This window comes from Myotis davidii, unplaced genomic scaffold, assembly GCF_000327345.1.
Source record: "Myotis davidii unplaced genomic scaffold, ASM32734v1 scaffold11, whole genome shotgun sequence".
Classification (NCBI taxonomy): Eukaryota; Metazoa; Chordata; class Mammalia; order Chiroptera; family Vespertilionidae; genus Myotis; species Myotis davidii.
In genome coordinates, this window is record NW_006285791.1 from 14737 (window position 1) to 31641 (window position 16905).

General features: G+C 42.7%; 1 protein-coding gene across 1 annotated transcript in view; it reads right to left on the reverse strand.

The window, feature by feature from the left end:
* Nucleotides 1–15000: 15000 nt before the first annotated feature.
* CCBE1 (collagen and calcium binding EGF domains 1) overlaps nucleotides 15001–16905 on the reverse strand; it is a 195692-nt gene continuing 193787 nt past the window's right edge. The window contains exon 13 of the mRNA XM_006756815.1: nucleotides 15001–16436. Coding sequence (XP_006756878.1) covers nucleotides 16197–16436 — 240 coding nt within the window. The 3' untranslated portion in view covers nucleotides 15001–16196. The remainder of the gene's footprint in view (nucleotides 16437–16905) is intronic.

The following is a 16905-nucleotide window of genomic DNA, read 5'->3' on the forward strand; positions in this document are numbered from 1 at the left end:
TTTATAATGTGTTTTAATATTTTAGTGGGCAAATTTTTTCTTGTTTTGTTCTTGTGCTTTCACTTCCCTTTAGGGATTTTAGGATGAGCTTGTCAAGTTAGAAGAAAATCATGTGGAAATGTTGTTTGAGGTTGTTTTGAACTTATATATTAAAGTTGGGAAATGTAAAAACCTTACAATATTGAAACTTTCTAAGAACACATTTTTTTAAAAATCACCATTTGCCCAGTTTGTTTTAAATGTTTGTTAGGAAAGTTTATAGTTTCTACATAAAGGCCATATAACTTTCTTGTTAGGTTTCCTCCTGGTCCTTTATAGTGTTTGTTGCTATGGCGAACAGAATCTTTTTAAAATGATCTTTCTATTGCTCATGGCTGGCACCTGGCAAATAAGGGTAGTTTGGGATAGTCTTTCCTATATTTGTGTGTGTGTTTTTTTTATTTCCTGGAGCTCTTTAATTTTACTATGTATAGGTGGGTTTTCCATTTAATTGTATTTTTGTTTGGCTTCCTGAGTCTGAGAAATGCTTTTTTTTTTTTTAATAGTTTAGAAAAATTTCTCAGCCATTTTCTCTTTCTCTTCAACTTATCATTTTCTTTCTATTTTTAAAATTAAATTTGTTGAGTTTTTAGTGAGAGAGAGGAAGGGAGACAGAGAGAGAAAGAGATATTTGTTGTTCCACTTATTTATGCATTCATTGGTTGATTCTTGTATGTGCCCTGACTGGGGATTGAACCCGCAACCCTGGTACATTGGACAACATCCCAATCAACTGAGCCACCTGTCCAGGGCCCTATCACTTTCTAATACTTCCTTCTAGAATTCCAATTAGTTGTATTTTAGTACTTGTCATATTGTCCCATATGTCTCTTTCTTCATATTTTCCATATCTTTTCTTTGTCTACATTCTGCATAACATCTTTAGCTTTCTCTTCCAGTCCATCAATTCTGCTATCACTTACCTATAGTTTAAACCATCCATTTTATTTTTCAAATAGTGATTATACTCTTAATTTATAGAAGTTTTGTAGATCCCCTTTCCAAATATCCCTGATTAAATTTAAGTCCCGTGTTCTTCCTCCTGTTTTCTATGCCTTTCTTCTTAAATTATGTTGAACATGCTTATTTTATATTTTGCATCTAAAGTTTCCATATCTGCGGTCTTTGCAGTTCTCATTGTTTCCATCAACCCTCACTCTTGTTTCCTTGTGTTTAATGACTTTTGACCAGGGGTTCATGTTTCTTGGAAAGTTATCTGTGGGATTTTTCTTTAAGATCTGGAAAGATTTGCAATTGCTTCTGCCAGGTGCCTGGGAACATTATCAGCCTGGGGTTATTTTAAACAAAATTTTCAGCCCTGAGCACTTCCCCTCCCAGGAGTAGTTTAAAGCTCAGCTTGTGATGGGTACATCTTGTGATTCCTCTGTGGGTGCTTTCTCCCTCTCCTTCGCCTGCTGAGCTGGTTGTACTGGGTGTGTCCAGGCTTTGGGTGGGATGCAAGCATCCAATCCAGTTGCCTCCCACTCCCCAACTCTCCCACCCCCATGTTTGTTTCCTCGGGCTGCCATAACCAACACCACAGACTGAGTGGCTTTAACAGCAGAAATTTGTTCTCTCACAGTCTGGAGGTTGGAAGTCCGAAATCCAGGCATCACAGGTTTGGCTCCTTCTGAGGGTTGTGAATCTGCTCCATGCTGCCCCCTGGCCATCTTCAGTATTCCTTGGCTAGTAGAAGCATCATCCTGATCTCTGCCTTCATCTTATATGGCTTTCTCGCTTGCATGCATGTGTGTCCAAATTTCTCCTTTTTATAAGAATACCAGTCATATTGGAGTAGGGCCTACCCTAATGAACTTAACTAATTGCATCTACAATGACCTTATTTCCAAGTAAGGTCACATTCTGGTCTACTAGGGGTTAAGACCTCAATATATTTAAATTTGGGAGGGGGGAACAATTAAACCCATAACTCCCTGCTTTGTCCCAGACTTTGTTTCTAGTCCACATGTACATGGTCCATTAAAATGGAATTTCAAGGTAACCAGGGACTAGTGGATACCCAGGGGTAAATGACAACTCAAATTCTCACTTGTCTGTTTAGATTTGTCACTTTCGACCACCAAATAATTCCTAGTTTCCCACTAGGTCAACCAGACATTTAAAAAAATGTTGACAAAATTGTGTAAATTGTATCCATCATCTCAAAGTTCACAAAAGGAGTGGTTTTCCTGAATATCTGCTCCAAAATATTCCTGGAAACAGGAACTCCTTGTGGTGCAAGATGAATGCAAAAGTCCTACATGACTTCTCCTTGAAAAGAATTGGTTCAATGTGACCAACATTTTTTTAAACAAATCTCCCAAATATTCTTCATCTTAAAATAGCACAAGATATGAAAATTAAACAAAATATAATCCTGGCAGGAATTCTATGTTTAGAAAAGGAAAATATTTAGCAATCCTGAGCATCCTGCCTGAACTGGTGGGATGCTAATATAAATTTGCAACTACTCAAGTTAGGTTTCTCTGCTCTGATACATTAAACATTTTTTAAGCAATCCTCCAATAACTATCCTATGGGTACCCTGTAGGGCTCCAGAATGAAGACTATCTGTCCACACAACAGATCTGACTATAATAATGAATGCTGCTTAAATAGTTTGATGCTTACGAAATCTTGATGCACTTGCTAGTTCTCTGAGTGGTGTGTATTGCAGACAGGGTTTGTGTTTGCATCTGCTAGTTACAGTTTCACAGTAACTCTGTTCTTTTAAAAAATTGATTTGCTTCTTTCCCACCTACCTCTTTCACAAATAGTGAAGTTAATTCTTAGCTTCTTTTCCCCAATGATCTCTTCCCCACCCCCTGACCACTGCCTCGGTCACCAGGACTGCCTTGCGTCATGCCTCTGCAGAGCCTCCTCCAAAGGACCATTTCCTCCCACTCTCAGTGCCTTTGAAAAGAGATGCATTCTGGGAAAGTTTCTCTTTTCATTCACCCCCCTCATCTTCAATTCTGCTTTTGGGTAGAGTACCTTGACACTTGTTAATTATTTTGGTCTGGTTATACTTCCACTGGTCAATGAGAAAACCAATATTGAAAGGAGTCACCTATGTCATTTCTATTCAGAGTCAAAGGCAGGGGTTCTGGAAGGATGGCTGATTGAACTTGTTAGAGACAGAACTGTTCTGGCCCTGCCCCAGAACCACTGGATCACAAGCTCTGGATGTGGGGCCCAGCAGTCTGTTTTAAAGAAGCTCTTTGGGTGATTATGATGCTCACTCAAGTCTGAGAAGCATAGGGCTAATGTCTTCCTTTTCTACTTTCCTTCTCTTACTAGGTGTGTATGCAGCCCTTGGAGGTGCTGACAAGCATTGGGTCTGGGGAAAGTGAATTTCCAAAGAGCAGCAGGCAAACATGTAAGTTGAAGCATTCACTAGTAGTTGCACCACCCATTCCCAATCCCTCTAAGATTAGTCTTTGGGTGGGAAGAAAAGCAAGTCTGAGAGCAAACAGCCACTCAAAGCTATTCAGTGCCACAGCCAAAGAAAGTAAGATATCTCCAGTCCCCATCTTTTCAGAATCTATTTTACTAATTCTGGGGCAACAGGCCAGGTGCTGAATGACTATCTCCTCACCACTGAGATATGCCAGGAAATGTTGTCCATCCCAGACCTGGGGCAGAGTTTCAGAGGCTCTCCCAGCTGGCTCTGAGGATTTGCTAATTTTCATTTGCAAAGAATTTGTCTACTGAGGGTTTTATCAGATCAGATAAAGTTTAACTGCACATTACAGAAAACAAAACAAAACAAAACAAAATACCAGTAATTCAAGTGGTTAAAAGAGATAGTTCATTTTCATCTCACATACAAGGCCAGAGTTAAGCAGCAAAGGATTAGGGGAATGGCTCCAAGATATCAGGGATCCTGGCTCCATTTTTTTTCTGCTTTACCATCTGATGGTCCAATTTATGTATAAAATAGCTGCTTACGTTCTCAACAGTACATGAATTCCAGCCATCAGGAAGGAGGAAAAGAGCATGTCCCCCCCTTTAAGGACAAGTCTGGAAGTTAAACATAAAATTTTGCTTACTGGTACCTAGTCATATGACATCTCTAGCTGCAATGGAGTCTGGAAAATGTAGTCTTTATTTAGGATAGAGTACCTTTTGGGTAGAGTACCTTGACACTTGTTAGTTATTTCTTTCTGGTTATATTTCTACTGGTCAATGAGACACAAGCCCAGCTACAAACCAGGAGTTTTCATACTAACATAGAAGGTTAAGGACAATGAACAGTCTCTACAGAGGTCTAATTGTAAGGGCTGCCAGTCACGCCTACATCACTCTGGCTCTCTACGTCCACCCAGAGTCCTTTGCTTGAGTTTTTTTGGGGGCCAGTTCTGTTGATAGGCTTACCTCTCTGTTTTTCTCACTGCTAATTAGATTCACCAGCTGCAAGAGATTACCTGGGTCTGTTGGGTAGTGAGGAAGTTCAAAATTGCTTATTAATTCTTTACATTATTCCATGCAGCTCACTTTGGAGACTTCTGAGGCTGCAAGAATTATTCTGTGATTCTCTGGAATAAAGCAGATTGTCATAGTTCTTCCTGTAAGAAAATGAAAGCAAAACAGTCTTCGCTGGGCCTAGATATGATCATGAATTTGGCATGGATTCCACCCATCGTCAAGTGTGTTCTAGGCAATTAAGACAGTTCAGCTCAAAAGCTTCAACCTTGGGGCGTTAACTCCAAAAACAACTCTTAATGTTGAGGCTTTGTAAACATTCATGTAGCTTAGAATTACCACTCTGTCCTGAGCCTGTCCATTCTTAAAATGCCTCTGGGGTATATTCTAACCACTACTCAAAGCCTTTGTTCTGGTTCACATGTCTCACAAATATTACATCTCAAAAATTTCCCAAATTTCTGAAGGCCATTAGCTATTAGAGGTCCTAGGGACTGCTTCACTGTAAGTTCCACAGCCATATGGACCCATTCATAATGATCGATCAGACCCATGAGAATGAGCTCAGTAAGGAATCATGATTATACAGCCTAAGTTATTCTGTAGTAGCCAACAAATCCAACAGAAATCCAATTCAACTATTTTAAGACCAAGGGAAATGACTGGCTTACATACCTGAAAAACGCTGGGGTAGGTCTTACTCTGGGTCTGTTCCAGGTGTTCATCTCATTGTTCAGATTCTTTTTTTCTATCTCTTGGCTCTGCTTTCTCATATGTTGACTTTATTCTCAGACAGGCTTTCTCCATGTGGCAGAAAATATGACTTGCTGCCTTAAATGGTTGTTCTTTGGGGTCCTCAATAATAGTTAAAAACATGACAGGGTGTTGAGGAAAAAAAGTTTGATAACTGCTGGGATATACATACTTACAAATGAATCAATCACTGGAGCCAAGATTTCTTTCATCCATTTATTCATTTGATTATAACTGTTCACTTATGTGTTCTAGGCACTGCTTGGCAGTAGAGATACCATGTAGATAGGCCTGGGTCAAATATGTGTCCTGCTTTGTGGTGAAAGAGGGGTCAGCCATACTCCAACCATATCAAATGTGTTCTCCAAAGGGAAGCAGATTTTGTTACCAGAAAGAGATAGAATTTCTGGGTAATCAACAACAGAGATACCCCATCAGCACTGTAGATGCTGTGTTTGTTTACAGAAAACCAAACTTTCTAATTCACTTAGAATTAGAACATACTGAATTGACTAAAGAGACAAAAAAGAAATTGAAAATCTTTGGAATCTTTTCCCATGAGATCCAGAGTCTAACTCTACCATATCTCCTTTGTCTGGTCAACAGGAGTAGAGAGAAGCTGATACTAATCTGTGGAGCCTGATAGTGTGGAAAAAGGCCCACAGCAAATTCCATGTAAAGATTTTTTTTTACTTGTTGGGAGTTGAGAATTTCTTTTCACTAGGACTCAAACTTAATCCTAGTGCTTTTGCCTATGGTCATGGGGATGGTCAGGAAATGACTGTGACAAATCCCCAAGTAAATAGATTAGCCCACTAGGACTTTTTAGAGAACAAACCTTGCCCAGAAATGGCAGTGAAGGGTGTACACAACTCAGCTTTTTCCACAAATATTGGGCCCATTATGTAAGGAAGGGAAACACAGAGTAAAACCAGAGGGATGGGATTTCATTTCATCCAAAGTATGTGGTTCTGATTTCTCTGGGACAGAGCCAGCCTGTCAAGTGGGGACTGCTCTAGAAAGAGAGAGGGCTCGGAGCTGCCCGCCAAGGGCAGCTAAACCATGATCTCTACCTTAGGACAAATAATGCTTCCCTTTGTTAATCAGTAAGTGATTTTCTAAAGCTACTGGGTTTTCATGCAATTTTGAAAGGCCTTTTATTATAGACATTTTCATTTTCAAACATATATAGTAATAGAGGGAATATTGTTATGAACATCCATGTACTACCACTCAGCTTTCACAATTATCAACATATGGACAATATGATTTTATCTATATTCACACCCATTCCCTCTATCCCATGGGATTAAAGAGATCATGTAACAGACATCATGACATCTTACATGATTGTTTTTAAGAGTTTAAAAATAATAATATTCACATATGTCTATGTGTCATAGACTGAGTTCCCACAATGCACAAATCAGAATTAGATAAATCTGACCAAAGAAACAAATCTGCTTTTAGCCTCCATGTACCTTCCCCTAAAGTGAGTCATCTCAATCAAGAATAATTATGAAGACGTTTGGACATCCCCAGTGTCAACAGCACTATCCAAATTATGGGCCTGAGTTCTAAGAATTGTGGATCTTTGCAGGCAAATCTGCACAAGCATGTGTCTCTCCCTCCCACTTAGAAATCCAATGACCTCAACATTTGGTTTACCATCCATGTCCTTCATTTCTCACTGCCCCTGGCATTGGAAGGAAGTTTTTGCCTATGTCTGGATTTCCTTCCATGCATCCCCCTAGGCAACGTTAGTTATGAAATGATAGAATGGGTACAGCAGAGATGTCTCTCTTCCTCTGAAAACAGTGCAGAGTGCCAAAGGCCAATGGATGCTATATCTCACAAAGATGAAAGAACATGTCTAAATGTTCAGGTCCCCAGCTTATTGGGTACTTGTATTAGATTGTGATTGGACCCTTGCCGACTTCAAAGATAAAACAAGATCATCTCCAGGCATAAATAAAAGTAACTGAACAGACCTTACAGCTTGCTAAATCCACCTGTAATACATTAGTGTGGGAAGAGGCAGCAGGAAAAGAAGCCTCATCTTACTGGCCAGTATGTAAAGGTGGGTCCTTTTCCTTTAAAGGGGTGAAAGTCAGAACAGGTGGTGTTATCTAGGATGCAGAATCTAGTTTTGAGTTGTAAAATACATATTCTCCAGGAAATTCTGTACAGAGGATAATTAAAAAGCTGATGGGGCTTCAGTGTGTGTTGACATGGCTTTGTGACTTCATTCACTAGACCATAATTCCACACACACAGGGACTGGGGCTGGTCTTCACATCCACTATATTCCCAGTGTGTAAGTCACATTGAGGCAGTCAGTACATATTTGTTGAATAATTGAATGAACAGAAGTACTTGGGGGGCCATTAGTTGCTGTGTTATTAGAAATCAGTTGCTTCCTGAAAACATTTCCTGAACTCTTATTCCTAGGTCCCTCAGAAGCTATGAAGATGGTTAACATTCCTATCCTCAGGAAGTTTATGAGTAAGGGGAGGAGACAGATTGGCACAACTACCTCCCAATAAAGTGTCCAGATTCCATTAGGGAGAAAATAAGACCTGGTCTTTAAAGCCAGCAAGGAGTGGGAGACGGAGAAGCCCCTGGCACAGCTCCTACCTGGTCCACGTTGTTGTGAGGCTGGATCTTTCCTTCATGTTCCCCCAGTATGACATGGGGGTCACCCTGCTAATAATGGAAGTGACACAGAAACCCCCAAGTTTAAAATGATGGTTAGTGGTGAGAACATTCATTGTATTGGAAGAGAAAGTGCACTGGAGATAATATAGCTCATGGGTTGCTGTCTTGGCTTATTTTATAACCCACCCGCCTTCCCTGGGAACTAGCAATGCCTGAGTTTAGCTCTCAGATTAGATCTGTTCCTTTCTCTTCACTTTATCTCACTAATTCTCTCCAAATTGCTTCCTGTTGGATCTTAACATGGAGTCAGGTGATTAACTTCTGCATGTACCTGCTGGTTATTGGATAAACCAGCATCCATAACCAAAAGCCGTGGTGCGTGTATGTTCCCTAAGAAGGGAAGTTAGTGGTGAGAATTGCAGACTTGAGGCAGATTCAGAATGGGGCGCTTGGTATTTTGGGTTGTCAGGTGCAGATTCCCTATTCCCTCAGAGGGTGGCCCTTCACTTCTCTAAGGCCCCTTCTGTGAAGACAGGATAGGACCCTCTTTATAGTCCTGAGTGATTCTGGGGGTGGGGGCAACACTCCCCTGAGAACAGTCACCAGATATCTTGGTCTCACCTGGGACCTTGGAATCAAGATAAAGGCAAAAAAGAGACTGATCTGCCTGAGGAAGCAATGCCTGTGAGCTGCCCATATACCTCTCCAGAAAATGGGTTTAGTGGGACAGCGTGGCTGCAGCCTTCCAATCCCACCTGACCATGGACAGGCCACCAAGTGGAACTTCAAGTCCAGTAATCAGAGAACTGACCAGAGGAAGACCCAGAGGCAACCAAGCGGGTGTTGATGACTCAACTAAGACTTGCTAAGAGAAAGTGACCCCTCCACGATCCCGGGTGTTAACCATGAGAGAAGGATGCCGGTGTAGCTGGGAAAGTCTATCCTTTTTTATTTTTTTGGAACACCCAAACCAAATCATATTAAACCAGAGGCTTTCATCCCACCTCGTGTGAATATTTAAACATAAAGTGTGTCAATCTGGTTAGTGGTGTTGAACCTCAGCTGCCAACAACACCGTCAAATAAGCCCAGAAAGAAACTATACTTGGCTGCTGTCCCGGGAAGCCTGTTTTGAAGGGACCTCTGTTTGGAATGTTTTGCAGCTGTTATTTCCTTTCTGAATGATCTGAGCCTAATTCAACTCGTGTTACCTTCTCTCTTCCAGACTTTTTCAGAGGCCAGTTACCGGCATACGGCTCTTGTAGTCATCTCTATGTTCCCTGGTTTTGGCTGAGACTTTCACTGAATCGTAAATCAGTGGCCCCGTGGGTACAGGGGAAAGTATTCCACATCACATGATCTCTCAATTACAGGGTGCGATGGCAGCCTAGCGAGATGCTGTGTATTATCTGCAGGATGCTGGGGGTAACACAGTTGACAGCCGTCCCCAAACCGACTCAGGGCAGATCCAGCACGTTACTGGGTTTCAGTGAGGGAGACAGGCAACACAGAAAGAGCCAAGAACACCCATGGATCACAGTGAAAAAACACAAAAACAAGAGAACATGACTGTGGAAACAGTTCCATCCTCATATATCACCAAAACTATTTATAAAGCAAAACATGACTCCATAGATACGACTTTCCTTCTGGTTTAGTCATTTCCCCACAGCTCCCAGTCCAGTGTGGCCCTCAGTGATGTTAGAGATGGAAGAGGATACACAGCCACAGAAAATGGACTGGAGGAGAAGTGAGAATCCAGAACGTAAGTTGTCACCTTGTTAGAAATGGGTGATAGTCAAGAGTCCCTCAACCTCCTGGGGATGCTGGTGAAGACAGCACACCATGCGGGAATAGGGGGCAAGTCTAGTTCTGCTGAGTTAATGGATTGTGTGGACTTCATTTCTGCCCTCCTTTCTCTGGAACCAGTCTCTACAGTCTCATGAACCAAGTCCTTAAAATAAATCTCTCTCTGTAATAATAAACCCACACACATATATACTCATCTATCTATCCACATATCACACACACACACACACACACACACACACACAGTTGTGAGTACACACATTTTCTTCTTGTACTATTATTTATTAATTATTGTGTTATTTTCCATATGAACAGCTGTAAACCTACTTTTGCCCCAACCTGTAGAACCCTAATACATACATTTGTCTGTCTTCCTGGACCAGAATGCATAGTCTATGAGAGCAGAGACTTTGTATTGTCACTACTTTACACCCTTGGCCCTCAATACATTTTTATTGAGTGAAGTGGGCAAGTAAAAATTTCAGATTGGCCCTGGCCAATTTGGCTCAGTGATTAGAACGTCAGCCTGCAGACCGAAGGGTCGCGGGTTTGATTCCCAGTCAAGAGCACGTACCTCCATTGCAGGTTCCCAGCCCCAGCAACCAATCAATGTATCTTTCTCACATCGATGTTTTTCTCTCTTCCCCTCCTTCCTTCCACTCTCTGTAGAAATCAATGGAAAACATATCCTCGGGTAAAAAAAAAATTAGATTGGAAAAATCCTATTAAAGGAAATAAGCAGGGTGATACAAGCCAATGGATAGAGAGAAAATTTCCTTTTGCACTGGGTTGAAGTGTCCCCTCCCCCCAATTCATGGCTACCTGGAACCTGAGGATGTGCCCTTATTTGGAAATAGGATCTCTGCAGATATAACCAGTTAAATTGAGATAAGGTCATACTGGATTAGGGTAAGCCCTCATCCAGTAAGTCTTTACAAGAAAACAGAGAAATGGAACCCACAGCAAGAACACCACGTGAAGACAGAGTGACAAAGGAACAGGAAGGAGGAACAGCATGTGACATCACAGGCAAGTAACACCAGGACGGCTGCTGACCACCAGAACCTGGACAGAGAGCCTGTAGGAGGTAGGGACACCTCTTGGCCTTGCAGCTTCCAGGACTGTAGGAAAATACTTTTCTGTTGTTTAAACACCTGGATGTGGTGCTTTGCTACCGCAGCCCGAGGAAACAAACACACCCCCATCCTCACATCTGCCAGTTCCCCAGAACCTTGCGATTCAACGGCAGTCGCCCCCACATAACCTTCAAGGATTCCTTGTGACCCCAACCCCCAGTGCAGATTTGCACGTGGCCACCCTGGAACGTGGAATCTGGACCTGAGCTGGTATTTAAATCTCCATGTGCAGATTTTCTCCAGGAGCTGGGGGTGTTTCTAAAGCGCAGATGCTTTTTCAAAACTGCGGTCTACCAGGAGGGGAGAAGCTGGCCTCAGGTTCCGCTGGGATCCACACTAGAGCACGAGGTTCCCATGCGGGGTGTTCAGAAGCAGTGAGGGTGTTTCAGCCAGTGTGCGTTCGTTGAGCCGCTTTTTAAAGGAAGAATAGGAAACATTAAACATAAGGGGGCATCCCAGATTTCCATCAACTGCAGCTTCGCCCCGAGGACTGGGGCAGCTTTTCTCTGCGAGGGCTGAGGTCTCCTGTGGCTTGGTGTGGACGCTGTTGTGTGCTGTGGGGTGCTCCATGTGTGACGGGAGTGAAGGGCGGGTCCTACTGGCATGAGCTGCTATTGGCTCTTGCCACACGTACAGCTCTTCATAGCACTTATCAGTTTGTAATTGCATGTTTATGTAATTTATTTTGCCTGGAAGGATCCTTGTCCGTTTTGCCAAAAATCCCCAGGAGGGTGGGGATTATGGCCTTTTCGCTCCCCATGGTGTCTGTAGTGCATAGCACAGCGTGCAGCTTTCAGCAAGCATTTGATAAATATTCGCGAAAGGAAAGGGAGATGTGTAAAGATGGATGACTTCAGGATGCTAAAGGCACCCTCTAGAGTGGGAAAAATCCCTTAGAAGTAATCTCCCTTTTTATTGTTTTATAACTGCCTCCTGTATGGCCCCGCTGGTGAAAATTCCCTTCCTCTGATCCTCATATCGGGCACTTCACTTACCAACTCATGGGGCTTCCTCCCCTCAACTCTATCTATTTTAACCTTTTTTAAGGCAGTCATTTTTTCTCCTCCAAAGGAAACCTAATGAGAAATTCTAATCCAAAACCAACTAAAAATGGAATTGCTTGGGGTGCAGTGGGTGTAGGGAGAGGTGGAACCCTCACAGGCCCTCCATACATGAGCACCTTAGGCACCTTCAGTGATCCCCTGAGGGTCCCTGGTTTGAAGACCCCTCCTGCAGGACCAGAGAATCCCAGCTGGGGGATATGGGCCTCTGAGACTCAGAATTCAGTGGAACCTAGGCCTTCAGACCTGGACTTAGGCTCAAATGTTGGGACCACACTGGTACCCCAGGAGGTGTCCTACCCAGAATGCAGGTTCCAGCTCTGGAGAGAACTCCCTCTCTCCGTCCCTTGTATTCATCTTGTAGAGAGAGAACACTTCGTACAGGACTGCATATCAGGACAAAACACAGTACAACCACGTAAGAAAAATAACTTTGTTATTAAGCATATACAATCTTATCAAAGTACTTCATAGTATCACATCCATAACTATTTGCATACTAGCTCAGCTGTTGTGTGAACCTCTTATAAATAATGAACAAAATAGCTGCTGAAGAACAGGACTAGTCCCTGGGCAGTAAAGAAAGTCCCCACATGGATGACACGCCCCCCACCCCCCCCAGCACTTGCTTTGGGGAAATAACAAAAAACACCAAGGTCCCTGGGGGATGTGGAAGGCTCTTCTTCTTATGGTTTCCCTAAAGCACTAATGGTATTTGTTGAAGGAGCACATGAAGCCCAAGATTTTTAACAATTATGTCATGGTCGCATGTGTTTTTTTCTCAAATGGAAAATCATTTTTTTTATTTGTTATGAGACATACATGCTGACAGTGCCAAGGAAAATCCATCAACTTCCCTGAATTCATCATTAATAACTTTAGATGGCTCTATTCTACTAGTTGTTTGGCCCAGATTCCTGCAAATATACATCTTTTTCAGGAAGGCTATCTGATAGATGTTAAGTTTGCACAATGACGCTGCTTCTCTCTGTGACAGGCTGGAGTGGGGGGACAGAAGGAGGGGGAGTACACCCAAGTACAATGAGGCATTTGCTGTCACCCCAAGGGACACATCTGGCACAGACACTATCTTCCCTGGCATGTTTGGAAATGGAGCTCATGAGGCCAAAGCAGTTACGAACCCTGGAGAGGGAGCATGACCAGAACCAGGGTGCCCTCCACGTACTATGTGGTGGGGTGATACTCCCACTGATGCCCACGTGCATTTATCATTTACCTGTTTAACTGTGGACACACCTGTCTGCCTTTATACAATAGAAATGACTTCAGTTGGTCAATTCATTTTGTGGCAAGTGTTGGAATTAACAGGGAAGAAGAGAGAAGACAGCATTCCCTCTGTACCCCCATGCCCTTTGGCATAGTGAAGCTTATCATTTCCTTCTCTGGAACTGGGAAGGGAGGGAGATATTCCCAAACTAAAATGTTCACCTTCCCTGCACTATTTCCAATAGCAGATTTTTATTCCCATTGCTGTCCTGAAACAGAAGCAATCTATTTAGGTCCTATTCACAAGTCCTAGTTATCAGGGTGCAAAACATGGAAGTCAACATTTCTGCTGGCGGGTTGAAGAGGTTACAAAGACCCTTTCCCCCTTGAACCATGAAGTGGTTTAGCAAAACTGCTAAAAATTTTATCCCCAAAGCAGCTTTTCCATTCGGTTTTGAGCAGCTGGCCTGTTTAGATTAGCAAAGCTTTGGTTTTCTATGCATAACTGAAAGATACATTAGAAATAACAGTGCCTTATTATGTCTTATCTTTGAAAAATATAATTTGGACATCCAGAGTGCATATTTAGTCCTGGGGTCCTAGTCCAACTTTTGAAAATCCGAGGATGAATAATTATTTTATAAATTGACCCGATCCAGCAGACTGAGATGATAAAATAGAGGTTATTGTGTGTTTTGCTGGAGAATATTATCTAAAATAGTCTCATGAATCCAAGATATTACTATCATCAGTTCATGCTTTTAATATATTTATCCTAGCTTCTGCATGTCCAACATGCAGTTTGCTTGCATTTTATGAGCATTTAACAATAAAGAAGATTATAGTTCTAAACACAGTTCACTGTTAAAAGGTAATAAAATTCCTCATTAAAAACAAATCAAAGACAGACCTAATAATTTCTCATAGAGCTTGTGCACAAATTTCTTTAGCATTCATCCACCCACACCCTTTAAATACTGTACTCCACAAGCAGGCGAACATTACATATATTCCAGATGCGAAGCAACGGCTGCTCAGTTCATTGCCTTGTAAACCCGTGCTGGCGAGGCTGGAGAGGGAAGGGAAGTGCTAGGAGAGGAGTGTTGGGAATGTGTGGCTTTCAGCTGTGACATTCTGGTGGACAGTCCTTAGGAATTTTGCACAAGGAAGAAGCACGGACGTGTTTGTGAAAAACTCGGCTGTTGGCTGACTGACTGGAGTCCCGAGTTTCGAATGATGGGAGGGAAGGCTACTGTCCCTTGAGATTCACAAACAGAAACCCTGCCCATCAACCTGAAGCTTGCTGGAACGGTGGCGCGCAAACACCAACAGCGGTTCTCTTGAAACAAGTTTCCCAGGAAGAGAGTTAAAGGATGGGAAAAGAAAACTGAACATGAATCTCCCAGGAATATGGGAGGAAATCATATAGGATGGGAAATGGAAACCCCAACACAAGCAAACAGGAGCTGTGGTAGGATAACTGGTGAGGTTCACTGTAAGGGTGAAGGGCTCCTGACCAGGTGGATGAAAAGCCAGTCCGTGTGTCAAATGAGAACTTGTACTTCAAGAAACCTGCACGCTGCCCTCAAAACTAAGCGGTTCCCCAACGATACAAGGGAGAAGCCACTCCTGCTGGTCCTTGGGAGCACGTCCTCTCGCGCCTGCCTCTGTGGATCCAGAGAAAGCCTGCTCCAGAGCCTGCTTCCTCTGGGGCCCAGAGGTGTACAAGCAAACACTGACGGAATGGGAGGTGGGAATATGCCCGTTTCCCAAGGCCTTCCGCATTGGCTGGGAAGGAGAAGGCCTGCAACATCTGGAACTTGAACTAAATTATGGACAATTAAGAAAAACAGGGACTAGTGGGAAGGAAATTTCTGCCACACTGTTTTTTCCCCCCTTCCACATCTAGAACTTTCAATAGTGTATAATTCTCTATGCTGGCAAGCTTGGCTGGCCCCAGATGAAGACTTCTAATCCCCGAGGAAAGCTCATTACTTGTCTCTGTGGTTAGTGGGGTCCCTGCCCAAGATTCCCCTCCCCCTAGCCAACAACCTGAGCCAGCTACCTCCTTCTAGCCCTGAGTCCCATTGTGCATCAACCCAACCTGAATCATAGCCTAATGGCACCTCTGTTTTTTTAATGGGCACCCAGTCAGAGCCTGGGAATTTCTGCAACTCTCTCTAAGGGTCATCCACCTTTGTCCAACCGATAATCTGTGATTTACTGAACAGGCCCACTCGTTTGATCAAACAGCTCTAAAATGTCCTGGCAAAACAGGGACCCATTATCCTAATGTGAATCAGGGTGCTTTATTTACTTCTCTTTTTTGAAAAGAAGACTTAGTCCTATATCTAGGTAACTTCCTTTTCTGAGGAGGATACTTATAGACAAGCATGGCATGAACATTTAATAGTTGTATTTGAATTTAGAATGTAGCAACCTATATAGCAGTAAATATTATGATTAATTTTCTCCATCTTCCCTAACTGTTCCTTCTTCACTCTCTCCTTTCTTTAATTGAATTTGGGAAGTGAGGTTGGACAAGAGGCTAGAATATTGAATATCTATTAGATCAACAAGGACAAAGAATTATCCACCAAAGTAAATATACACTGTTGTCTTGCCCTTTTCATTGAAGAGCCTTATTTGATACTGAGGAGTAATAGTCTCCTTTGGACACATGTCTAATTTTTTAAATAAGTAATCTAACATTTCTTGGAGCTCACTTTGCCACTTTTCCCTTTTATTCTGTCAAACTTAAGATACTGTGAGAATATTTAACTCAGAAACCCAGAAGTTCCAAAAAATATAAATAAATAAAAGAGCAGTTCTAATGTCAACTGCTCTCAGAGGGAGGGATATAAACCAATCATTTACTCCCTCATATAACCAGAACCTCTAGTAGGGGCTTATGAAAATAGTACTTGGGAGAAAAAAAGTAGGGAGAAGGCAGGAAAAGAGCAAAGATCATTAAAGTGTATCTTGTCTAGGTCTCCAGTGGTGGGTTTTGTTTTCTTGTCTTCTCTTTAGATGATTTAACTGCAGGTGTGAAAACTTCTCTTCCTCTGGCATGAAGATGCTGTTATGTGCTAAGGATAAAAGTCCCTGGGGGTCCCCACGTCTCCTGTCTCAGTCCCCTTAGAGTAGTCGTCTCCAGAGCCCAAGTCCATGGTCTCCGGATGGCTGGCAAATTCCTGAGGTAAAAACTCCTCTGCCGAAGAGTGGGAAGAGTGAATCTGGTGCCGGAATACCTTCTCCTGCAGTTCGGCGATGTCGTTGCGGATGTCAGCCAGGATCAGCAGCAGGAAGTCGAAAGAACCAGGCGGCCCCTGTGCAAAGCCAGAACCACAGACTCAGCCCCTTGCAAAGTGAAGGTTTGCAGGGCTCCATAGTTTGCTATGCCTGCTGTGTGCTGGCAACTACTGGGTCAATAATTCTGCGTCCCAAATGGAGAAGACATACGGACTATTAGCATAGCCTGAGGGATTCTTCCAATTGCCTTCTGATTCCCTTACCACTTGTATAACCTTTCTTCTCTCCCAATCAAATCTGGCAGAATGAAAGGATAGGAGAATAACCTGTCCCATGTGATTTTCCAAAGAAACTTGGATGATACGATAGAGGCAGAGTAGGGGTTAAGAGATTGGGGCTCTGTTGGGTTTGGATCTCAGTCTGCCACTTACTGGTCTTGGGCAGTTACTTAATTTCTTTGGGTTTCCATCTCCCCATCCATAAAAAGGAGATAATAGACTCAACTTCATTGGGTTTCATAGGCTTCCAAGTGCGTCTGTAAATGAG